General features: G+C 41.9%; 1 protein-coding gene across 3 annotated transcripts; it reads left to right on the top strand.

Moving 5' to 3' along the window:
* ptchd1 (patched domain containing 1) lies at nt 1-24,052 on the top strand. Of its 3 annotated transcripts, XM_044021309.1 has the most exons (7): nt 1-311; nt 843-927; nt 2,810-2,907; nt 9,880-10,465; nt 16,268-16,991; nt 21,263-22,005; nt 22,456-24,052. In XM_044021309.1, the coding sequence occupies exons 4-7, from the start codon at nt 10,052-10,054 to the stop codon at nt 23,554-23,556; spliced, it is 2,982 nt and encodes a 993-aa protein (XP_043877244.1). In that variant the 5' UTR covers nt 1-311; nt 843-927; nt 2,810-2,907; nt 9,880-10,051; the 3' UTR covers nt 23,557-24,052. The 3 variants fall into 3 exon arrangements, with proteins under 3 accessions (XP_043877244.1, XP_043877161.1, XP_043877329.1); XM_044021226.1 differs by having other exon boundaries at nt 1-927; XM_044021394.1 differs by lacking the exons at nt 1-311; nt 843-927; nt 2,810-2,907 and adding an exon at nt 7,254-7,797.
* Nucleotides 24,053-26,175: the final 2,123 nt, after the last annotated feature.

Below are 26,175 nucleotides of genomic sequence, written 5' to 3'. Positions count from 1 at the left end.
TAAAAGAAAGTGTTTATTTTATTTAAAAATGTATAAACGGCATCAAAAACCACAAAGGAAATAATCACTTGTTGAACTATCAACTAACTTTAGGACTGAGTATGAGTATTGAGTACTGATGTATTTTGGTTAATATTCCAGTTTAATCTTGTTTCAAACATGTCGTGACATGTAAACTAACCCACAGACACAGCAGCTCTGTGTTGACCAGGGATTTTTGTGTCGTTTACTCACCATAATTGACACGAGCATCAGGCCACGGAGTTCCCCTGCCTTCGTGTTGCTTCATCCGCGTTACGGAAACGTTTCTGGTAAGACACGAGTCACATTTAGAGTCATTCATTTGATTTATATCGGTTTTTGATAAAAATATGTTGTGATTATATGCGTTTACTGATATCTGTAGCTGTCAAAATGTCATAATTCATCTTTTGATCATCACTGAGTGGTTGTTATGAAGCTGTTTTGGCCGTTGTCCAGCGTTTAAGGAATCTGCTTTTAATGTTTAATTACAGTCACTAGTATTTAATTAGCTTGAAAGGAAAATCACCTTTCCTTACAGTGAAATGTAAAAACGAAAGTCAGTTAAAGGTTTTACACGGAGACAGTGTTTGTTGTTTAAAACTCAACAAAAACTACGAAAAATAAATGATTTAAGTATATAAATTTAGCGCGTAAAGTGTATAAATCTGTGTTTTAGTTTCAGTTTATCATCATTTTTCACATTAGCTTCTTAATTAAAGGACCACTGTAGAATATTTAGGTTTAATCCATTTAATATAAAAAGTCTTTCATGTATACTGTATAGGTTTAAAGGGACTTGTGCCGCAATGTCTCTACAGAAGCCCAAATGGACAAATCAACCATTTCTGGTACACGAAGGCCGCGGCTGTCGGGAGCGATGGTGGCTTAAGTGTCTTTTCACAGGTACATGATGGCATGTCGACTACACCTTTACCTTCCACCACTTATCCACCATATGCCATTAGTTTTTACACATTGGACCTTTAAGAGGGCGTCCACAAGAAGCGTCTAAAACATTCCTGTTGCATGCGTCATAAATACGTCATAAACCAAAAACGTCGGAGCTGCTGAGATGATTGAAGTTGCCGCAGCGTAATATAATTACTGATTAATTAAAATAGTAACATGACTGATTATCAGTGTCACATTTTCCTAACAGCAGCTTTGAGGCAATGTAAGAATGTCAAGTCATATTTGATTTATATCTAAATTAAAATAAATGTATATGTGCATCCAAGATTCAGCCTAAACTAAAACTACTGTGACAGGTGTCAGTTTTTACTAATATTGACGATAAAATACATAGAAACTCACGCGTCGCCTAGACTCAAGTGTAAACTCACCTGTAAACTCAAATGTAAACTCAAGCATGAATTCTGACGTAAACTCACGCATTACGTAAACTCAAGTGTCACGTAATCTCATGCATAGCGTTAACTCACGCATTATGTAAACTCAAGCGTCATGCAATCTTGTGCATAGCGTGAACTCACGCATTACGTAAACTCAAGTGGTACGTAATCTCATGCATAGTGTTAACTCACGCATTACGTAAACTCAAGCGCCACGTAATCTCCTGCATAGTGTTAATTCATCATGCATAGCGTTAAATCACGACACGAAACTCAATCGCACTTAATCTCGCATAAAGCCATTAACTCACGCGACACGAAAACTGCGTCACTTAATCTCGCAGCATAGCGTTAACTCACGCTACGAACCCGCGTCACTTAATCTGCACGTTTCCAATATTAACTCAAGAAACTCAACGCCACGTAATCTCCGCATAGTGTTAACTCATGTTACGAAACTCGCCACCTAATCTCATGCATAGCTAACTCACGCGTTACGAAACTCGCCGCCACAATCTCCTGCATAGTGTTAACTCACGATACGTAGAACTCAATCTTGTGTGTCACGTAATCTCATGCATAGCGTTAACTCACGCATTACGTAAACTCAAGCCGCCATGCAATCTTTCCTGCATAGCGTTAACTCACGACATTACGCAAACTTACGCACTTCCGCATAGTGTTAACTCACGCGCAAACATGCAATCTTCGCCACTTAATCTCGCACTATACGCAAAACTCACGCACGTAACTCACGCGTCACTTAATCTCTGCATAGCGTTAACTCACGCATTACGTAAAACTCAAGCGCCACGCATCCTGCATAGTGTTAACTCACGCATTACGTAAACTCAAGCCTCACGTAATCTCCTGCATAGCGTTAACTCGCACGTTGTGTAAACTCAAGCGTCACGTAATTTCCTGCATAGCGTTAACTCGCGCATTATGTAGACTCAAGCGTCACTTAATCATGTGCATACCGTTAACTCACGCATTATGTAAACTCAAGCGTCACCTAATCTCGTGCGTAGCGTTAACTCACACATTACGTAAACTCATGCGTCACGTAATCTCGTGCGTAGTGTAACTCAGGCATTACGTAAACTCAAGCGTCACGTAATCTTGTGCGTAGCGTTAACTCACGCATTACGTAAACTCAAGCACCGAGTAATCTTGAGCATAGCGTTAACTCACGCATTACGTAAACTCGAGCGTCACGTAATCTCGTGCATAGCGTTAACTCACGCATTACGTAAACTCAAGCGTCGCATAAACTCACGTGTAAACTCAAGCATAAAGTCACGTCGCATAAACTCACGCGCAAAAACATGACGGTATACGTCAGTAACGCTGTGAATCATCCCTAAAACTGAGTAAATTTGGATTAAATTAATGTTTTCACAAGCGTGACATTTTTTTATTTCTTAACACAGATCAAGTTTTTCCTTGGATTTCAATCAAAGAAGAAGAAGAGGAAGTAAAAGAAGAAGAAGGAGGAGAAGGAGGACAAGTGGCTGTAATCCCACTCTTGGTAACCACATCTGTTCACTATAACTATACAGAGATGTGCAGATAAATAATACAGAAGGAGAGAAAAAGAAATGAAGGGACAGTCTTTATTAATGGATGGGCTCCATCAAAACAGATGGAGTGGGGGATGGGCGGGGGGTAAAGGAAGGAGGAGTGGCCAGGTCTGGTACACACACACACACACTCCCAGAAATTCTGACAATCACAGATTTTGCTTTAATAATCCATTAAACACGTTGTGGACAAACATGAGTGTAAATGACACACATACATGACAACATGTCTACAGCAAAATCACAAGAGAATGTTTTCACCATCTGTCCATCTCGTGCATGCAGTGGTTTTCTAACACTGGGGCAGGACCCACAGATGGGTTGCGTGGGAATTTTTTTGGGTCTCCGATTTAAAATATGAATGAATGAATTCATAACTAAAACTAACCCGTTTTAGTTAAGATTTATGTTTATTATTAATTTACCAAACATCCATTGGAAATTATTCTTTAACAGTTTTTAAATAAGTCACTAAATTTGATGAAAAAGTTGGTGTTAAAATGTGTTTTTGTAGTAGGACTGAACAATTCTGACATATTCTGATATATTTACTTACCAATACTTACCATTTAACATATATGTATATATGTGTATATACATTTAAACATTTGCTTGTAATTTAGATTTAAAACAACTGACTCCATCAAAACCATACTTTAACACAAGGATTACAACTCAAACGTAGATTATTGTTGATTATCTTCTCATTTTGTCTTTAAAAATCCTGACATTTTGATAAATTTTTGGTCAAGGGCCTCAAATTTTAAATAATTAATTTATAATCTCTAATTAAAATTTTCAGGCCCCCTGAGATTTTTTTTCCCCATTCCCTGCTGAAAATAGCTCAGCGAAAAAATGGACTCCATTGATTTTCTCTACCTCGCTCTCTCTGTCACACACGCACACACACACACACTTTGGATTTCTCTAAATCATTCAGTGACACTAATTAGTCCTTTCCTTATCGGAGCCTGAGCCCCGATCCCTCTGCGTCTCCGCAGACTTTCATTTTCCGCACCACTCTTCCTTCCGCCTCGTTCTTCCCCGGGGAGACTCTGACTTACTCATTTGTTCCTCCGCCACTCGTCGCTCACCGCGGTGGTAATGGGAGGGGGATTAAAGGCTAATTGAGGACTTAATTGAATAGTGGATTAGAGCATGAATGAGCGCACGTGTCGTTTTCCTTTTCCGTTTGTATTCATTTTTATATGAAACATTGGTCACGGGGTGTGTTTGTGTCGAGTCAATAACCCAACAGAATCAGCTGCCATTCAAGTATCTCTTTTGATTTATTTCGGTTTTTATTTACTGGATGCTAATGCCGATTTTCCACGACATGGTCCCAGCACAACTCGACTCACCTCGGTACGGCACGTTTTTTTCTGCTTTTCCATTAGCAATAGTACCTGGTGCCTTTTATTTTTTGTCTATAGTAAACAAGGTTAACTAACATACTCACACTAACACGCCTATGGTCAAAAATGTCCTCATTGAAACCCATGCCAATCACAATTGTTGATGCATTTTGCATGTGTATGATGAGGACTGATGTTGGTTTAAAACGATAACAAAAAATACAAAACTATTTTTGTGGAACACATTTTGGTGCTCGAGGTGTGTTAATGTAACTTTTTTAAAGGCGTGTGCATCTAAGGGTTAAATCAGTAATGTTGTCATAGCGGTTCTACTGCCTCTGCTTTGCCCCTACTGTTCATGTGGGTATTACATGTAGATGTATTGCGTTTATTAAGGTGCGTGAAATCACAAAAATAGGGGCTGCAACTAGCGATTATTTTTTAATGGTTTCTTTGTCACGTGGAGCAAAGAAACCAGAAAATAACCACATTTAATAACCTGATAAATGTGAAAACTTGTTTTAATAACATATGTTTAATATTTAATCATTATATGTTTTACACTGTTCAAGTTTAACACACAAAATCTGTTGTTAGTGTATTTTCTTTTTTTTTATTATTAAATTGTTAAAATAGCATTTCAACATGCAGTAGGTTGTAAATAACTGCCAGATATCAGAAGTTATTCTGGAAAAATTGACAAAATCACTTAAATACATGACTTTCTATTACGCAAAAGAAAGTCCAGACGGACATTTTGTTTTTGATTAGTTTATTTACATCCACTGGTTAATTAGTCAAATAAGTAATTCATCAAAATCTAATTGTGTTGCATTTTCAATTGATCTGATATGATTTTGTTTGAAACTCACAATCTTTCTGCCAAAGAAGCACGAGACGAGAGTAAAAATGGAGGCTGAAATTCTCAGGTGAAAACACTTCATGGTTCATTCGGTTCATGGACTTTACATGACCTCATGTCACGTCATCTCAGAAGCACAAAGTGGAATTGATCTTCTGCTGAACTGGATAATTCAATCACTTCTTCTTTTTTTTAATTAACTAAATGATATTACATCATGTAATAAGGATGTATGTGTTTACTAAAGCGGACGAAAAGTGATATTTATGAACGTGTGAGCAAATTACTCATGAAATGGACTTTAGAAAACTAGAAAACTGATTTTTTACAAAACAATGCCACTAAAATCCTTAAAACTAGTTTGTTTTTTTACACACATCTGTTCACATATTGTTATGCAAAACTGAGAGAAAAAGTTATTTTGTGCATGTTTTTTTTCAGACGGCCTTGATTTTGCTATTTCTGGGGAGTGGACGCAGCCATTAGTGGCTCCGTGTGGACCATTAAAGGCTGTTTTGTCTGTTTGTTTTTTGCGTCTCTAAACATAGAGACGGTCAGTAAGAGCGACGGAAGCAAGAGTGAAGTCTCTGTTCGCTCTCTCGCTCTCTTTTGTGGCACTTTTGCTTTTAATGCAACTGTACCTGACACCTCCAGTCCATTAGCAGATTGGGAATCAGCAGGTGTGTATGTGTGTATATATATATGTGTGTGTGTGTGTTTTGGGGGATGGGTGGCATCACCATTGTCATGGGAACCACGAGCTGTTTAAAGAGAGAGAGAGAGAGAGAAATCATCTGTCTGGTTTCCATAGCAACAGGCAACACAACATGGAACCTGAGAGATGTTTCATTAATCTATAACAAGAACGCTTAACGTTGCCAGAAGATAAGTGAGCAAGAAATATCATCACAAGGCTGCGAACATGTCACAGAATCACATGACGACAGATTTATTTATTATTAACACAAACTGTAACACAATCAAATTTTTGATATAATTCTGCTTTGTTTTTGTATTAGAGTTTTATTAAATGTGTACAGCTGTTTCTTTGGGTGAAAATACAGATTTGTAAAACAAATTACACATTACTAGAGTGTTGGAAGTGTTCTAGCTGATAAAAGTACATAATATATATATATATATAGATATATGTATGTATATCTATATATATATACTTTGAGTACCGGCAATGCATTATTACGTCCCAGAATAATAATTTCTTCACCCATTCATTCATGTTGTCCCCAAGTGGAGTTTTAAAAATTATTAAAACTAAATATTTAAATAAACACACATCATTAACATCAGTAACATCTTTAGGTGACTTTTATTTACATTTACATTGTTAGGAAATACATTTCAATACATTTAAAAGAAAATGTGGAACCTTTGGCGGACACAAGGACAGATGAATGATGATGACAGACAGGTGAATGATTGATGAGAGCAGGTGAATGATGAGTACGGACATGTGAATGAATGATGACAGACAGGTGAATGAATGATGAGAGCAGGTGAATGATGGGTACAGACACGTGAATGAATGATGACAGACAGGTGAATGAATGATGAGAACAGGTGAATGATGGGGACAGGTGAATGAATGATGAGAACAGATTTGTGAAGTAACTTGTACTCTGATTTTAAACAAGCTATATATAATTTTTAGACCAGTACTTTTACTTGTACTTAAGTAAAGTAGAAGTGCTTCTACCCTTAACCTTCAATCATCTGTGTTTGTTTGTTTAATTCAACCAAATTTGACCAGTTTTGTTTATTATATACAGTAAATAATTATATTTACCATTTTAATTTATTTGAATAAGATCTTTTTTACTCGTAAAGTGATTTTTGCCGTTGACTTTTTGTCAATTTTATTCAGGATATTCAATCCCAATGTCCTCTGTTGACGTGTGTCTCACATCTACTGTCTCACGATCAAATAATAACATTTATCTCTGGAAAATAGTGACCCCCCCAGGTGGCCCTTTAACCTGTTTTTCCCGAAATATCATCACACCCTATGTTTTTTGGTCCTCACAAAGATACACATACAAGAACACTCTGACACACACACACACAAACAAATGCTGCCACTCTTGTTTGTTTCTCTGCATTGCAAAAATCAAGAGGCGGGGCAAAAAAGGGTCTGAGAGAGAGAAAAGAGAGCGATAAAGAGAGAGAGAGAGAGAGAGAGAGACCCCGGTTTAGAAGCCGGCAATTAGTGACGTGCCTTGCCAACGAGGAGAGAGAGAGAAAGAGAGAGGGGGAGAGAGAGAGAGAGAGGGAGAGTGCAGCCGGTGCTGGATGAAAAGCAGAGGCTCCGCCACATCACCGGCAAGATGAGGAGGAGAGAGAATGGAGGAGAGAGCAGGGAGGAGGAGGAGAGGAGAACCTTCTGCCGCAGAGAAAAAAACACAGAATAGGCTGATTTGACTGAACCGGCTTCTCCCCCGGTGTGTCCACTCCACACTCCACACTCCCCCCTGCGTGTGTGCTGCTGATGGTGATGTAGATGCAGGGTGGAGCTGGACGTGTCTCGGGGTCTGCATGCGTCTGAGTCTGAGATGATCTCCGTCATCGCGGGGGTCGCCGCCCCCTCCCCTCTCTCCCCTCTGTAGGTATGTACGCGCAGCTTCCGAGCACAACATGAGTCGGTGTGAACGAGAAACTTAACAAGTGTTGATGTGGGTTTTTCTTTGCTCTCTCTTTCTCGCCGAAGCCACTTTTGCCTCTGCATGCATGCGTTTTTCCTGTTGCGCACCTTTTCTTTGCACAAGGCACTGGACGCAGCAGGGCAGTGGCTATAAAATGTAAAGTAGGCAGTGAGTGTGATTTTTTGTGACTGCAGAGCGGAGGAAATGCCAGATCATCTAAAAGACCTGCCCCCGAGTGATCACAGACGGGTATAAGCGTCAAGTACAGATCTGAAACCGTCTGGAATGTGTCCCCGCGTTCTGATTCACAAAAACCGCCTTGTAGCTGGGGTTGGAGGACCACAAAAGACTGGGTCCTATGGTGCTGCAGTTGTAGTCGGAAGTTGGAATTCCCTCGGCAAGTCGGAGCAACCTCACATACCCTGACATGCGATTTCAATTTTATTTATTTCACATAAAGTCGGTTGTCAAATGACTGGAATGCGTCCTTGGATCCAGACACAAAACCAAAATTTACTGTACAAGGGGTTTGAGGACGAATGTGGTCAGAATCCCGAACTGCAAGGCTCGGGTCATATGGTGCTTTCTAGTTGTAGTGAGTTCCTTAAACTAGAACACCCCCTCAAGTCTGATTTCCATCTCGAAAAGTCAGAGATCTGCCCCTGAGTGATTAAAACGTCAAGTACAGACCTGAATCCTTCTGGAATGCGTTCCTTAAACTAGAACGCCCCCCTGAAATTGGAGCAACCTTGACGTCCGATTCCAATTTGATTTGTTTCGCATTAAGTCAGTCATGAATGGTTGTCTGTCTCTATGTGGCCCTGTGATGGACTGGCGACCTGTCCATGGTGTGACTCCGCGTTTCACCCCATGTCAGCTGGGATTGGCACCAGCGCCCCCCGCAGTCCGCAGTAAAAGCGGTAGAAGATGGATAAATGAATAAGTCAGTCGTACATGTAGCAATTGGCATTTCTAACAATGACTAGCCCTACAGACGGCCGACTTCTCAACTTGAACGTGGTCAGCGCGGAGTTGCGAGTTCTGACCTCTGACGTAATTGGAAGGCGGCAGTACTTTCCAGGTTCCTTATCCATGGAGAGCCATGTTTTATTTCAACATGAACTTACGCTGCCATGGTTCCATTCAAAATTAAACTATTCCATGAATGAGCTGATCTCACACTCCATTCCAATTGGGATGAATGAAGGAATGGCTACTCAGAGTCAGGAAAAACCCAACCTATGGAATCTTTGATGGGTATTCCTACCAATTTTTGTGAGGTAATTTATTTATTTCTCATCAGGACAAAGTTGCATAGACATTTAAGGAAAGTTCCCAGGAACCCAGTTGGAAAATTAGGGCCTGAAGCGTCGCGTCATACTTAACTGTGCTCGATATCCATGGTTCCATTTGTACAAAAACAAGGGTCTGTGTCAGGGAATGTGGACTCGATCTTGCAGTCTACTCCAGTTGTGGTAATTTCTTGACAAGAAGAGTTTGTCCTAATTTTTGTATGTCCTTGTATTCTTTAAGCGCTCAGTTGTACTTCTTTGTATTCTTTGAGCGCTCAGGTACTAGCGAGAACTGCTTTCTTTTCATGGTTATCGTATGATTCTTTTTCGACTCTTGGACTGCAGGCATTCAAACTGTACGGGTGCTCCATTTTGTCCAGATAACGAAAATGACATCACATAGACCCTAGCGGACCTAGCAGGACGTTTTTCATGTTACAGCAATGCGAGTAGAGTCACTTAAGCTTTTACCGTCTCTTCATTCTGCCTCTCGTGTGCATGCACACACACATACACACACTGACCCCCACAAACACAGTGACAGTGGACACATCTGTACAGTCACACTCATTAAAAATGTAATTTTGTCCTCGCCAGTAGACATGATGTCAGTGTTTATTTAAAAACAGGACAGGGGCAGATTTGATCTCATGAGGCTTGAGTCACTCAGTCTCTATCTGTGACACATTTTAATGCTTGGCGTAACAGCCGTATCCACATTCACTGGGTCTAAATGGCTTTCTGTCCTTTTCAGTGAATAAGAGAAACCCTGTGGATATAAGGGAGCTCCTGTGACCGCAGTAGGGCTGGATTCTCCCTGGTGTCAGACCTCCTGCGCCGGGTACAAGTCCTGCCTCCACCCGTCGTCACCCCTCCTGCCCCAGACCGAGTGCGACGCAGCCCACAGATGTGTCCGGCAGCCCCTGATGCTCGGCAGTGCTCTGGGACATTCTGGTCGGTGGGAGAGGCTGGAGCCGCGGCCGCGCTCTAGGATGCTGCGCCAGGTGTTGCACGCGGGCCTGAGGACCTCCTTCCACGCGCTGGGCCGCTTCGTGGCGAGCCACCCGGTGTTCTTCTCCTCGGCGCCCGTGCTCCTGTCCATCCTGCTCGGCGCTAGCTTCAGCAGGTACCGCGTGGAGGAGGACGTGGAGAGCCTGCTTGCACCCAAGCACAGCCTGGCCAAGATAGAGGGAAACCTGGTGGACAGCCTGTTCCCAGTGAACCGCTCCAAGCATGCGCTCTACTCCGACCTGCAGACGCCAGGTCGGTACGGGCGCGTGATCGTCACCACCCAAAAGGGGAGCGTGCTGGACCCGGTTCACCTTGACGACATACTAAAGGTAAATGCTCACACACTCAACCAGCCAATAAACAGCCAATTAAATTACTTGCAACCTGGACAGAACATTTGAATCACAAAACCTGTCAACAGCAGCTGATTGGCTCCAGACCCAAGTTTTAGTTCAGTGTTTTGAAGAGTGATTGTATGAGGTACTGACACATAGTCAACCTTATCCTTATAAAACAAGTGGAAACACAAAGGAAAACACATCTACACCCGCTTAAGACTACAAAATCTTAAGAACATGTTTGGCTTTGTCTTCAAAAAATCAGCAAATTTGAAATAACAACACACAGGAGTTGTTAATCCACTGCTGCCTCCATCGTTAAGTACAACTGTGTTCAATGTGAGACTTCGGTGCTTGAAGTCCTTGCAAAATCCGATTTATCGAATGATACAAATTGACCAAAAGAGGCAACAGTAGACCAGCACTTCCTGTTTCCCTGTGAGTTAAGCGGTTTCCACTTAATGAACGAATGGCTGACTTTGACAGTTTCAATGCCTCTCTGGATTGTTTTTACTGAGGCCTGAGTTTTCATTCAAAGAACTCACATTGCATTTGCATATCATTCATGACTGAAGGACTTGGGCTGTTGCCAGCGTACACACACACACACTCAGTGCCGGAGAATGTGCCAGTTTAGCCTCTGTTGAAACTGTAGTGTCCAACTTTCAAATGTAAACAAGTGTCTGTTACATTTTGCTGATTCCACACACCTCTCTCTCTCTCTCTCTCTCTCTCTCTCGCTCTCTCTCTCTGTCTGTGTTTCTAAGTATAGCAAGTGTTGTGTTTTCATGTCTGTGGTGACATTGTGCAAGTACACACAGTGTGGTGTGTGTTTTACGTCACGACTAATGGACATACAGGGACAAGTGAGAGACGGCGGTGAAACCTCTGCAGGCTCACTTAGGAGGTCACTGCCCTCGCTCCTCCTTGGTTGAAAGTGCCAAGAATTGTCCACAAAAACCTTTTCTCCTCATCCTCATAATCCTGACTCGTGATTCAGCCTCTCACAAAGCCTCCCCCCCCCGTCGGGAGTGTCACAAGTTCAGTTACCGTTCAAACCTGAACCGTATTTTTGGAAATATTGGGTCCCAGAGTGTTAAAATCGCAAAATGCCACCCTTGTGTTTTGGTGCGCACAAACATAATTCTGCTTTCGGAAAAAAAATGACATCAGCTCTCCACCTCTAATTTTCTTACCCAAACTTGATTAATCTAAAAGACAATCAACAGGTTTATCATTTATGAAAATAAACGCTATATAAAAAGCAGTGTTACAGCGGCTCACACAGGCTGGTATACAGTATGTTCCTCAGCCTTTAGACTCATTTTGTGGGGTCTTTCATGTGGATAAAGAAAACTTTAAAATCGACAAAGAAAAACAGAAATTTCTGTTTCCGTGTGGATAAAATGTCAGAAAAACATATCTTCAGTGTCTTTGATTGACAGCTCTGCCTGTTCAGGGAAAGAAGTTCCACACTGAAGCTTTAAATTTGCCTAAAGTCATCACAAAAATGCAGCTGCAAGTAGAGTAAAAAAATAAAAGTCAAACCACATTCAGAAACACACTCACAAAACGGTTAAGGTCAGCACCTAGAGGTCATATGCGCACGCATGGGACTAGATTTGTGTCAATATTTTCAAACAACACTTGATTTGAGTAAAACAAAAATGAACCACGAGATCCAAAAATACTCAAATTGCAAATAAAAAATGTTTGAAAATACACCTTTTTGTTTGCAATGATCGTAATTTTATTTGCTCCGCCTCTTTTGCGTTTGTGCTCCCTACCTTGTTCTTTGCGTTCTTTAGACCGGAAGTCGTCACAGGCTTGGAGTCGCTGTCCTTCTGGAACTCGTTCCCCCAAGTTTTCCCCCGTCGATAATTCTGAATATCTAATGTTTATAATCTGACAAATGTTAGATATTTACAATTAAGACGCTGTCTCTCCAAAACTTGGTAGCCAATCAGCATGCAGCTTCCTAAACCCCGCCCATGGTCAGAATCGCAAGTGAAACATCGCGACTACAACAAACAAAATTCCGATCATTGCAAACAAAAAAGCATATTTTCAAAGAAACAAAATACAATATTTTTGAATGATTCACTTGATATTTTATTTGCAATTTGTGTATTTTTGATTGTGTGGTTCATGTTTTGCTTCTTAAAAAGTGCTGCTTTGGAAATCTCGACACAAATCTAATTCTTCCTCATTCCTCATTCCCACTCATTGATTGGTCTTCATTAATCTGTCAACAAAGTCTAACAAACAACTTAAACACACAGACTTGAAGCAGGGAGTTTTAATTACAGAGCAGAAGTCAGAGCTGTAGCGCAGAGGTCGCCTTGTCGTCACAGTGGTATTCCTGAAAACTGATTTATGAACATTAGCTCCACACCCATGGAGCAATTAGTCAAATGATCTCATGAAGTTATGAAGCCGTGATCGGAGCTTGTGGAACGTGCGGTTAGCGCACACGTCTCCACTACGTCACATGTTGCCACTGTGATGGTGGCTGACTCCAAATAATGCCCACAACAAAGTGTCTAGATGAGCCGAGTGCATCCGTCAGTGCCAGGGACACAAATAGATGGAACGAGAACAAAGGACAACGAGAGAACTGCATATAATCTGCCACGACCTGACACGTTTACTTATATCATGACAGTTAATTACATATTTGAGCAAAGTCTGCAATTAAAGGGAGAACCCCGCTGAGTTCAACGTCATCATTGTGTGACGTTTGTTTACCAAAGGTAACTCAGATTTACAGATTAACGCAGCAGTGGACGCAACGGTTTACAAAGCTGTCTATTTCGGCAAAGGTAAAAGCAAGTAAACACATTCCAATCTAATGTTATTTACGAGGCGAAATTTAAAGCAGCAGTTAATATCCATTAAAAAGAAAAAAACACGTATAAAATGAGAAACAAATAAAAAAATTTTTGGGTTAAAAGCCGAGGAAATGGGTGTGTTTTAGGAAAAGATTTTATGGGTAAATGCACAAATTATTTGGTTAAAATCTGTTTTTCTGTTGTCACCCACCTCTGGATTTCTCCTTGACAGGGAGTGCAGTGATCTGTAAGTAACACATTATTTATTTAGCACAGCTAATAACAGCCCTGCTTTAAAAATCAACAACGGGATAGTGCGAAAAATTACAGGCTGGGGCTTTAAATTCTCTCAGATCAGGAATCCAGTGAAGATTCTTTGAGGCACAGACGATCATTTGGCACAAAAATTACAAAAAGTCACACTCACTGGTTTCCATGGCTTCAGAGGACATTGCGTTGACTCCCGCTCATTTCCTGCAGACTTACTCTAACCATAGTGAACCATAATTAACCATAATTGCTACTGACCTAATCCTAACCTTGACCCTAACCTTAACCTAACTTTAAAACATGTCTTCACCTAATTAAAATGTAGTCATTTTACATTATGGGGACTTGATTTTTGTCCCCACAACATAAGGAATACCAGGCATTTGTTTTTATATCTTAACCTCAACACACTTCTAACCCTAACCCTAAAATCAGGTCTTGTGTTGTGACAAAATGTCCCCACAAAGATAGGTTTGTAAGTTTTTTGGACCAACAGCATTGGGACAGCCTAAATAAAGCCTTACCCTTACCCTTAACCACCAAACCACATTTCAAATCTTAGGTGAAAATTGTACCAGTTCCAAAAAGAGGGACCATGGTTTTGGTCTCCCCTGAGGACTAAACCTTATCCAAACTCTAACTTGAACCTAAGTCTTAACCCTCAGAACAGACAATTAAATGTGTGCGGAGCATCCAAAATGTCCTCACAAAGAGAGTTTTTAAATGGAAATTGGTCCTCACAGCCTACCTGAGACATGTGTACACACACACACACACACACACACCATGTTTGCTGCGGTAGAGCCTGGCATCAGGCCTGTTGCTTAGTAACCAGGCCTGTGGTAGATGCCTGGCACATTTGTCCTTGTGGAGGACGGAGGAAGATTCAGAGAGACCACTTTTGTTTTTGCTGTCGTTCGACAAACACGTTCCCACACACGTGTGCGTCCTCTCTCTGTCGCCGTCTCTGTCTCTTATTCGCACAAACATCTGCAAAGTGACTGAAAAGAGCTGCCCACACTTTGCTTTTCTCCTCAAAGAGAATGTGCTTTTTAAAAAAAAAAGAAAATATTGTCACAGTTTACACAAACAAAGGCGACTGCACGTCCAGACGACTCTGCTCCAGGTGAGCCGGTCGTCTTTATTAACAGTGTTTTACAGCTGTTTAGAGAAAGTCTTACATTACAAACTGTTTGGTTCTTCTAAGACTCAACGTATCCGTGAGCTTTGAGTGCTCACTCTTTCAGCTTTAGTTTAACGTCGTCACCACTGGTTTTTCTTGTTTGTAATTTGCTGAAAGTCATGTCTCACTTTTGAACCTGGTTGAACCCAATAAAAAAAGGTCATTAACTCATTAACACAGTTTTGCCCTGTGGTGCTGTTTTTATTTCACTCCATTGGATCCAACTCCATGGAGCTCAGGTTAGTATTTTGGATCTTTCACTTTGTTCCCTCTCTCAATTGGTTCTTCATTCCATCCAAATTAAGAAAAAAAAAAATATCGAGAGCTGTCCCACGGGTTGTTTACCTGAGTCATTCATTCTAGATAAGGGGCCTCAAACTCAAAATGCCCTGGGTGGCCAGTGAACTTCTAGTCTGGCCAGGAGGAGCCCGGTCAAGTGAAAAATGTTTAGTGATCAGAAATGAAAATTATATCTTGATAATCCATCATGATGTCACAATTACAAATATTCAGGATAACATCGCACACCATTTCAAAGTAAGTGTTTGCAAATTATTTTCGTAAATTTATGACTTTATTTTCGTAATTTAAAACTTTATTCTCCTAAATTTACAAATTTATTCTCGTATTTTAAAACTTTATTCTCGTATTTTAAAACTTTATTCTCCTAAATTAAAACTTTATTCTCATGAATTTATGACTTTTTTCTTGTAAATTAAGACTTTAGTCTCGTAAATTTACAACTTTATTCTCATAAATTTACAACTTTATTCTCATAAATTTACAACTTTATTCTTGGAAATGAAGACTTCTCATAAATTTTATGACTTTATTAGAATAAAGTCTTAATTTACAAAATTAACGTAAATAAAGTAGTAAATTTGCACCTTTAATTTTGTAAATTTACTACTTTATTCTCCTAAATTAAAACTTTATTCTCATAAATGTATGACTTTTTTCATGTAAATTAAGACTTTATTCTCATAAATTTACAACTTTATTCTCATAAATTTACAACTTTATTCTCATAAATTTACGATTTTATTCTTGAAAAATGAAGACTTCTCGGAAATGAAGACTTCTCATAAATATTATGACTTTATTAGAATAAAGTCTTAATTTACAAGATTAACGTTGGTAATTTACCAAAATAAAGTCGTACATTTGCACCTTTAATTATGTAAATTTACTACTTTAATCTCATAAATTAAGACTTTATTCTCGAGGTCTGTGCAATTTTCTTTCTCAATGTGGCCCTAATACTTGAACTGAAGGAAATCTGGAAATCTTCACATTATCACATCTGGCCTTCGTTAAAAACACATTTGGACACCCCGTCCATTCAGTGCTTTGAAGACCATGAGTCAGATTTTGTCTCAGGGGAAGCCATTGTCAGGATCTGAGATTATATATTAATGAAAATGTACAGTAGTTGTATGGATGTGGCCAAAATGATGGAGCACTGTGAAAGCTCACACCCTTCTGTCTCTGTGTGTTTTCTCCGCCCAGCTCCACCGGCTCATCTACCAGATGCAGGTCACCGTCCCGGCCACGGGCTTCAACAGCTTCAACTACTCCTTCTCGTACCTCTGCCTCCCCGACGACAAGAACGTCTGCATCATCGATGACATCATCCGCGCCATGGAGGAGATCCAGTCAGCTCGCGCCGCCAACCGCTCCGTCCCCGTCCTGCGCTACCCGATCACGCAGCTGGCCGACGGGCGGCAGGCGTACATCGGGCACCAGCTGGGCGGTGTGCAGGGGTGGGGTCCCAGTGGTGGGGGCGGTGCTGCGCGGGGTTTGGGGATCGGAGCGAGGAGTGAAGGCGTACGTTCGGCGCGGGCATTGCAGCTCACTTACTACCTCCAAGCCCGCGGTGACCTGATGGACCGCGTGGCCGGTCAGTGGGAGAAGGCCTTCTGCACGGAGCTACAGCACTTTGCAGCGCTGCATCCAAAGCTGGGCCTTTACCCTGCCACTTCCTCGTCTCTGAGGACGGACTTCCAGTTTTCGTCGGTGCTGGCGCGCCGCCCCCTGTTGGCCAGCCTCGGGGTGTGTGGCGTGTTGGCCGTCCTCTGCTGCTCCATGAGGGACTGCGTGAGGTCCAAACCCTGGTTGGGACTGCTGGCTCTGCTGTCAATCACGCTGTCGGGCCTCACCGCTGCCGGCATACTCAACCTGACCGGGGCCACGTACAACTCCACATACCTGGGCATCCCTTTTGTCATGCTCGGTAAGGTTTGAAAAGTGACGGCGCGGTTGTTGAACACTGCAGGAATCACACGGAAAAGTGTCAAAGAATTGAGAAGCAGGATGGGCGGGAGCCACAGTGAGTGAGAATCACAGTTCTGCCTGTGCTGTTTCTCAGCTCGTTGAGTATCTGTGATGGGTTGTGTAGATGGCAGATCATCAGAATGACTGACAGGTGGTGGAGCATGAACTTGACTGACTGAGGAGGATAGTGGCACTAACAACAGTTTCTGACTGTGACAAAAACGGTCGAACCTAAAGGTTCTGGAAATGCAAGTTGATTTATGAATGCCATGAATCAAGTTTTCCAACATTAAAAGCCCTCAGTCTAGTCGTGACTGGCTGTTTTACAAAGAGTATGGGTGAACTTATCAAAGATGAATTATACCCCATTCTTACAGGTCAAAAGCAACTGTGTTTAAACTGTTTTTTTGATCCGTGGTGTAATTGGCATTCACTCTTGGGTCAAAAAATTGATTTCGGCTTCGATCTCCGATAGTAGGATTGCAAGGCTCAGGTGAACACTTTAATTTCTTTTTCGTTTGCTTAACTTTTGGCAGCAACTCAAAGTCAGGCGTCAGAAAGAGGTTTTAGAGAGGTTTTCCCAGAATCAGACTCCCGACACCAGAGCAGTCCGTCAGAGAAAGAAGACGAGAAGGAGCCATGTCACGTTAAATAAAACATTCGTACAAGGAAAAAAGTTCTGTGGTGCGACCGGGAGACAAGAAACCATCCAGAACTAAGTCAAGTCTTGCGCTTCATTTCCCTCGTCACATCTCATTTGTGTCGTTGCGAGTGCGTGTTTGTAGCGTTTGACCCGACTGGCGTGAACTCTTCACCTCACAACACTGTTACAAGTCTCACAGCGATGGAGGTCGACTCGTGAAACACCATCACAGTTCAAAAGGACAAAGTTAAGGGAGTTGCATTCTAGGTCCATTTTCGGGGGAATTACGAGTCCATATTTTGGTGTTGGTGGAGAGAAAGTTCCTACAGACAAACCAAAGTGTCCAGAACAAAGTTTACACGACAGTTCTTTACACGACGGTCTATGATGCCACTACTTTTGTTCCTGTGAAGCCGTCTTTAAAGTCCGTAACAGCTGATTGCAGAATGCAGCGCCAAACACTCTCACTCTCTGTGGACACGGGTGCAGGAGAGTAGAGCCGCGACGATTCTTTTCATAATCGATCAATCTGTGTTGATCAGTGTTTGTCAAACCCTGGAAATGATGACGTTCTCAAATGTCTCGTTTCTGTCCACAAACCAAAATCGTTCACTTTTAATGATTTCTTTGTTTAATGGAACAAAGAAACGAAGGGAAGCTGAAAACAATCACAACTCTTGTTTTAATCGTGAAAAAAAGCTTCAATTGATGTAGTTGATGATTAATTGAGTAATCAATTAATAATCAAATCTCTGGATTTGTCCTTTAAAGACACACAACCTACAACAAGGTTATAATAGTTTGGGATTTTTCATTAGTTTTAGTTTTTATTTAGCTTTGACTTTGTTTGTTTTAATTCGTTTTTTAGAGAAGGTTTGCTATTTTTTTTATTAGTGTTAGTGTTTGCAAGATTCAAAACGGTCATAAAATATACGTATATTCTATTATTCTAATATTATACATAACAAAAGATGCCATTGTAACCTTTAGTGCTCACGCAGGTGCACCCTTGGTAAATTGCCATGGTTATAGTATACAACATGGTATATAGTATACAACAAAAAATAAATAGATTTAGTCATGTATGAAATAAATTCACAAAGACACATTTAAAAACACATTTTCGCTACAGTTTTAGTTCGTTTTGTAAGTAAACTATTGCTTTTGCTTTTTATTTCAGTTGAGTTCGTTTTTAGTTAACTGTAATAACCTTGAGCAGAAAATCAATAATTCCACAGCCATCCTTTGTTTGACCTTTTGTAAAGTGGTTTATGTGCATGTGTGAAGAAATACGGGCAGTTTAGTCGTTTATCTTCAGTGCATCATATACACTGACTGTAGCATGTGCTGTATGTACAGTAGCTGTCCATCCCATAATTACGCCGTAACGTGGAGGAGGAAAGGGCTGCAGTTAGTCTTAAAATAACAACAAAGAGAACAGAGGAGATGGGAAAGAGGGGTCCGGTGAAATATCACTCCAAGCTGAGAGAAGGGATTCTTTACACAGAAAATTAAGTTAAACTCTCGTTGGAAGGGAAAGACGGGCAGACGGAGACGGAGGAGGAATTTCACAGTGCCAGTGGGCTGATAGAAAACGGTGGGATGAAGTGTGAGGAGAAAAAAAAAAAGAATATAGCTGCCTGGACTGCAGGGGAAGATTGAATCAGGAGGAGGAGATAGTAAAAGTGAGAAGAAATATCGAAAAGTGTTTTTTCTCTTTCAGAATCAGGCCTGAGAGATGTGGAAAAGCAAACTTTTGACAAGGGCTCGTTTGATTAATTCATTATTAATGAGTGTTTTTTTTCAATAAGTAAAGCAAGTTTTCAGCTTCTTAAGTGTGAATATGTCCTTTTTTTTTTACAAAATAAGACGTTCAAGCATTTTAGCAGCAATATTACATAAAACTGACACCCCTCACACTATTTTTACTGTCTAGTCTGAATCTTAATACATGGAAAAATCCAACTTAATGTATTGATATGTAATAATTCATCTCTCTAAGCCTAACCGTAACCAAAACCACTGAGATCTGCCTCATTAGGACCAGGTTTTGGTCTCCTCAAGTAATGTAACAAAAATACAAAAGCACTCGCACACGTGACGTGACGGATCTCCAGACTTTCTCGGCTGCTCCCTCGCCCGAAGTGTTGGTATGTTACGCCTCTGCTAAGGTGTTAAGTGTTTTGCCATGGTGAGGTCAGTGGTGAGAGTGTGTGTGTGTGGGGTTACTCGTGTCACCAGTGACTCACGGGCGCCATGGCAACCACCAAGTTGTATTTTCATTCTGCTGCTGCTCCTCCTGCTGCTGCAGTGGTCGCTAACCTCCAGTTCAAATGGGACTAAGATATGACATGATGCAAAAAGGCTGTTCAAAAGCAGAGTTATTACACTTCCCGGTGCCGCCTTACTGAATAAATCCAGGCTAAGCTCAGTGCAATAAAAGCACTTGGAGAAAAAGGCTGTAAATAGGGAAGGTCTACGGTATTATGGCCTTAAAGGGACACATATATTTCTGGAGATATTCTTACTCCTTTACTGTTTAGTCCCCACCAAAACAGTGCCTGGAGTTTTTGTGTCCATGTGTCGTCGGAGGGAACGTTTAACGCTCGTTCAAACTCATGATTTAAAGTCACAGATCAAATAAAGTTAAAATGAAGTGGTAAAAAGTATGGCTTTCTAAAAACATTCATGGCGAATGGCTAACAGCTATGCAAAGAGTGAAGTAATGAATAAAAAACTATTGAGCGTCTTTATCTTTAAGATAGGTTTGCTAAGAACATCCGTGGCTAACGGCTAACTTAGCATGCTAAAAGCGATGAATTAAAGCTGTACCAAATGGGGTTTGCTTAAAATATGGACACAAATTGTGGATAATTCATGGATAATGGCTAGCAGGCATTAGCATAGCCAGGAATTATAACAATTTAAGAATGTGAAGCCTTTATTTGGTCACAAAACCTTTAAAACCTGGGATTAAACAGGTTATCTGACCAGTTGCAATGAGGTATTGAGTTATTTAAAGATGCATTCAATTATTTTTGGGCCACTTTGGGTTAGTGGAACACTCGAAATGTACACAATATCGCTTTATATTATATTAATATTTAATACTTAAGTTTATTGACTAGATTTTCGCTGACTTTATCTGCTTAGTCGTGTACCTTTGATTGTTTTGGCGTTTTGCTGCTGCATCCGCACAACATACAACAACTGCACATTCATTAGTCGACAGTTCTCTCTGGTTTTTATTACAACTATGCTGTTTTCCCGAGGGAACATGGATATTCTGTTCAAAGTGCTTGTCTTAAGCTTAAGATAACATCGGGAGTCCTCGCCGCCCTCACATTTGCAGAGCTGTGTTAAATGGAGGTCTGTGTGCAACCATCACCATAACTTTAGTTTGACCAGCTCTTAATAAAAAAGTATTGATCGGTAGGGCTTTAAAGCACATTACTATGCAGAGACGCATCAAAAGGTAGTCGCTCTGAAAAGGAACGTAAAAAGCAAAGACATAAAACGGTCATCCTCGCCTAATTTTGTCTGCTTCATAATTTAAGTCCTTCATTTCTACTTGCTTCTCTCATCAGGTCACGGACTGTTCGGCTCCTTCGAGATGCTGTCGTCGTGGCGGCGGACCCGCGAGGACCAGCACGTGAAGGAGCGCGTGGCGAGCGTCTTTGAGGATGTCATGCTGCGCTTCTCTGGCTCCACCATGCTCCACTTAATGACCCTGGGCTTAGCCGCCTCGCCGCTTACCAATATGGAGGCCGTCAGACTGTTCTGCCGCACCGCCGCCTTAGCCGTCACCATCAGCTATGTTTACACGTTGTCCTTCTACAGTTCCTGTCTCGTGTTTACGGGCTACTTAGAGACCGGATACAGACACGGCTGCTTCTGCAGGAGAGTCCCCAAACCGGAGAGGCTGGACTCCAAACCGGCCTGGTACAGGTGTTTAATGTACACCCGCTACCAGGACGAGACTCAAACCACCAACCCGCCGCACGGGGTCACTCACGGCCACACTCACTCGTCAAATCCTAACCTGACGCACACGCATGTGCACACGCACCCTCACCCTCACCCTCACCCGCATACTGTGAACAACCCCAACTCGCACGGGCACAGCCACGTGGCCAACTCCACGCACGAACACCCGCACCCTCACACACACTCCTCGGCCAGCACGGACCCTCATCCTCAGGACTCTCACCTTTTGCTGGGGTGTGTGAGGCGTTGCTATGGGGACTGGATCACAAACACTTATGTCAAACCGTTCGTGGTTCTGCTGTATCTGGTTTATATCTCGTTTGGATTGATGGGATTTTTGCAGGTGAGACACACACACTCGTATGAATCCTAAAACCCTCTTAACGTTTTAGCTGTGGCCTCCAATTATCACCTGATTTATTACACCAGTAAACATTTTGCCAAGGGGTTAATGGACTCAATTGCTAGTTTCAGGTCCTCTTCAATGGAACATGATGTCAATTTTGTAAATAATGTTCCCATTTAGAGGGAAATAGACGATAAAATAAAAGCAAATATGAGTGTGATTGACAGCTAGTACCGTCCAATAGATATTTGCCCGTTGCCCAGATGGTCAAATTGTGAATCTCAAGGCTTCAAACCTCAACCGGAACACTATTTCTACTTTTTTATACGGCCTATGACCTTACTGTATCTTTGAGATAAGCCACACCCACATTTTCTTATCATGTAAGTATTTATACTGGTGAATGATCCATCACAACCCTAATAAATGTTGTGTTCTGTTCAACAGGTATCGCAGGGTTCTGACCCTAGTGCGCTGGTTGCCATGGATACAAAAACAGTATTATACACTCGTGCCCAGCAGCGGTATTTCAGCTCGTACTCCCCTGTCATTGGATTTTATATCTATGAAAGTGCCCCCTACTGGAATGCCTCAGTGCAGCGGGACCTGCTGGAATACACCAAAGGCTTCCAAAGAATCAGCTGGCTCGAGGCCTACCTGAACTACCTTTCGGACCGCAATCAGTCCACCAGCCAGCCGCGGGAGAACTTCACCCGCACACTCCGCCACTTCTTCCTGCACGAGCCGCAGTTCGCCCACTTTGCGGACGACATCATATTCGCTGAGCGCGGCCAGGGCGAGGAGCCCGACGTCGCCGCGTCACGGATCTTCCTCGTGGCCAAGACGACGGAGAACAAGCGCGAGGAGATGTCGGTGCTGCTGGACACGCTGCGGCGGCTGTCGCTGACGTCGCGCGTCCGCTTCCTAATCTTCAACCCCTCGTTCGTCTACCTAGACCGCTACGCCGCAGCGGTTAGCTCCCCACTGAGACACTCGCTGCTGGCGGTGCTTTTCCTGCTGGGTCTGTCCTCGCTAGCCGTGGTGGAACCGCTGGTCTCCGTGTGGCTGGGCCTCACCCTGCTCTCTGTGCAGTTCGGGGTGTTGGGCTTCATGACTTTATGGGGCGTGGAGCTGGATTGCATGTCTGTGCTGTGTCTGATCTCAGCTTTGGGATACTCGGCAGACTGCAGCGGCCCCCTCCTCTGTGGCTTCGCCTCAGGTCGGGGCGAGAGCAGGACTCGGTGGGTGAGGGTGGCACTGGAGCGACACGGAGTTCCCTCTCTACAGACGCTCATCTGCTATAGCGCTGCCCTGGTGCCTGTTGGCTCCGTGCGCTCCAACCTCACACACACACTGTTCCGCTGCCTCACTCTCACCGCCGGATGCTCAGCCCTGCACACGCTGGCATTCCTGCCCACCCTCCTCACCTTCCTGCCACCCTCCAAAAGCCGGGGCCACCGGCCTGGAGGAGAGGGGCAGAGACAGGAGGTGGAGTGTGTTGAAATGAACGACAGCACCAGGGTGGTCGACCAGATCACCACTGTCTGAAAGCATGGGTTGAATTTGGTGTTTCCAGCCCTTTGGTCGCCATGGAGACTGCAGGCTGGGAACCGAGCAGCCACTGCACACGGTGCAAACAAGAACTGAGGTTCCTGTGAAGAGAGGAAGAAAGGGAAATGGGGTAGTCAGAAGTATGGATTGTGATGATTGAGATGTAATGGGGTTTCTAGCACAGTGTGTCCATGGTTGCTTGTTGCTATTGCTGTGTGGCATGTAGATGATTTTATTTTCTTCTTCCTGAGTCTGTCGATCAGCAGTGGAGGATCAGTCGCGATCAGACCTGGACGTCACCGTATGACAGAGAAAGTGCCACACTTTTCAGGTTTTTAAAACATGCTTTATATCCCAATCACATTGTTTGGCTACTGCTATCTATCCACAATATCAAGTCGCACAAATACAGCTAAGATGACATGAGGCAATCATGTGTATAACTCAAGTATTTCTACTTTATTTCTGGGAAAATAAAGTTAAACGAAGGGAACACGAAGGGTCTTTTGTTTTAGCTGTGATTAGTCATGACGTGTTTTAGATGTTGGTAGAACAGCTGCTTATGTTTTTTTTAACGTAAAAAATTATATTTGCACTGCAAATGTATCAGTATGTATTTTACCTCTTATTACAGAATTTCACCATAAAACTCAAGGGACAAAACCTTAAGGTATATGGTCCTTTTTGACAGTCAAAGAGTCAATTATTTAGTTTTTTTAGATTTGATCTAGTTTTTAAGTTCGTCTCGAGCCTTGACTAACAATTGTCTAAGGTTTTTGTCCCACCCAGGACTATTGTTCAACTCCCTGCTAGAACATCACGCCAGATTTGAGTTAATTTCATCCTCTTTTGTACACAGGTAATGACAGCAAATAATTGATTAATATTTGACTGAATACTGACATGCTAGATACATATATACAATATGCTTTATCCTCCCTGAATACAGATAAATATAAATATGTGAAAGCACCCAATTCGGCTTCCATATACAGTACAAAACAAAACAACTAATTGTTTTTTTTTTTGGTTTTCTTATTCTTAGTCACTGTATTCTTTCTTTGTGGCCATTTAGTCTCTATTTGTACTAGATTTGACCTGAGAGAAAAATAAATCCAAGTCAAATCCAGGTAGATTTGACGAGAGAGAAAAATAAATCCAGGTCAAATCTGGCTCATGACACGCATACCTGTCGTGAACTCAATCGAAGCAACTCTTGTTTTACCTTATAACCATTTTTCCAAACCACATTGGGTTTCTCGTCAGGGTAATTAGTCATCTTGGGGTTGTGCCTGTGCAGACCAGTTTCAGGCGTTTGTGGCACAAGAAGAAAAGAAAGAAAACGGCAAGGAGCATGTGTCAGTGGGGCTTCATACACAGTAACTAACACACATCATCAGAAAGTGCTGCGTCACCGAGGCAGAGTGGTAACATGCTGCAGCTGTTACAACCAACTGATACTTTGTTTGTTATCCCTCAGTAAAAAAGAACAAAGGCTGACACTTGAGACTCGGTGGAAAAAAAACAAAACATAATTCACTGTAGCCTTTATTGCCCCCTTGTGGCATTAACAAGGGCAACTCCCAAAATATCAACAACATGCCCCCCCAAACACAGTACACATAAGTTGCACAGCTTTCCATAACCTCAACCATAACAATTTAATGCCTAACCTTAACCTAAGCACCTTAACTAAACCTAACTAAGGACAATACAGTTAACATAGTTCCAATCCAAATAATGCAACTCATGTGCTGTACGTAGAGTTTATGGCTATTGCTAATTTGCAACTCTTGGCCCTAGTTGGGCTTTTAAATGAACAGTATAACAACAAACACGTTAAAACTACACTAAAACACAGAACTACATGCTAAAATGACACAGCACATTAAAATGTAAATGCATATACAGAACAACTACAAGCTAAACTACATTGCACACAATAATAATGATAAAGAAATGATAAATAATAATCAGTACAATAAAATATGATAAAACTTGCTAAAACTACACTTGATAAAAACACAACTTACAAGTCAAATAAACCTAATTTACCTAAAACAATAAATGGGTACAGCTCAGTTTTATTTCTAAGAAAAGTCTTAACCCTAAAACGTCCTCTAAAAGTTGCGAGGACTTGCCAAAAATGTCCTCACTTCCCTTGGTTTCTGAATAATTTGGTTCCTATGAAGAGATATATATGTACACACAAGTACACACCCATACATTCTGTACATATTTAATGGTGTATGTTATGAGGATTGGCATCGTGTCCCCGTTAAGTGGCTGTGAGTACCGGTCCCCACAAGGTCAGTAATGCCAACACAGGTCTTACTGACAAGTGGACGACACTGTGTTGGGGAAGAGAAGTGTCGCCCTGACGCTTCTACTATCTTGTTTGGCTTCAATTAATGTGCACCCCGTGGATGCCATTCTTCATGTTCACAACTCTGTGTGTCTGTGTGTGTAAAAGACACAAAAGGAAAGGACAGGAGACGTTCAACCAGTTTGTCAACTGTAGGTTTTGTTGAAAACTGTTTAAACATACATTCACACACGAGACAAAGGTCTAATAGTTCAGGAACTGTCTTCTGCTGCACCCCTGTCATACTGAGA

Source organism: Solea senegalensis, linkage group LG1, assembly GCF_019176455.1.
Source record: "Solea senegalensis isolate Sse05_10M linkage group LG1, IFAPA_SoseM_1, whole genome shotgun sequence".
Classification (NCBI taxonomy): Eukaryota; Metazoa; Chordata; class Actinopteri; order Pleuronectiformes; family Soleidae; genus Solea; species Solea senegalensis.
This window is presented reverse-complemented; position numbering and strand designations above follow the sequence as displayed.

Bases quoted from the DNA above. Each gene is read 5' to 3' on its own strand.
- ptchd1 (XM_044021309.1), top strand. From the start codon at position 10,052: ATGCTCGGCAGTGCTCTGGGACATTCTGGTCGGTGGGAGAGGCTGGAG. The intron at 10,466-16,267 runs GTAAATGCTCAC...TTCTCCGCCCAG, and splicing joins ACCTTGACGACATACTAAAG to CTCCACCGGCTCATCTACCA. The intron at 22,006-22,455 runs GTGAGACACACA...TCTGTTCAACAG, and splicing joins GATTGATGGGATTTTTGCAG to GTATCGCAGGGTTCTGACCC.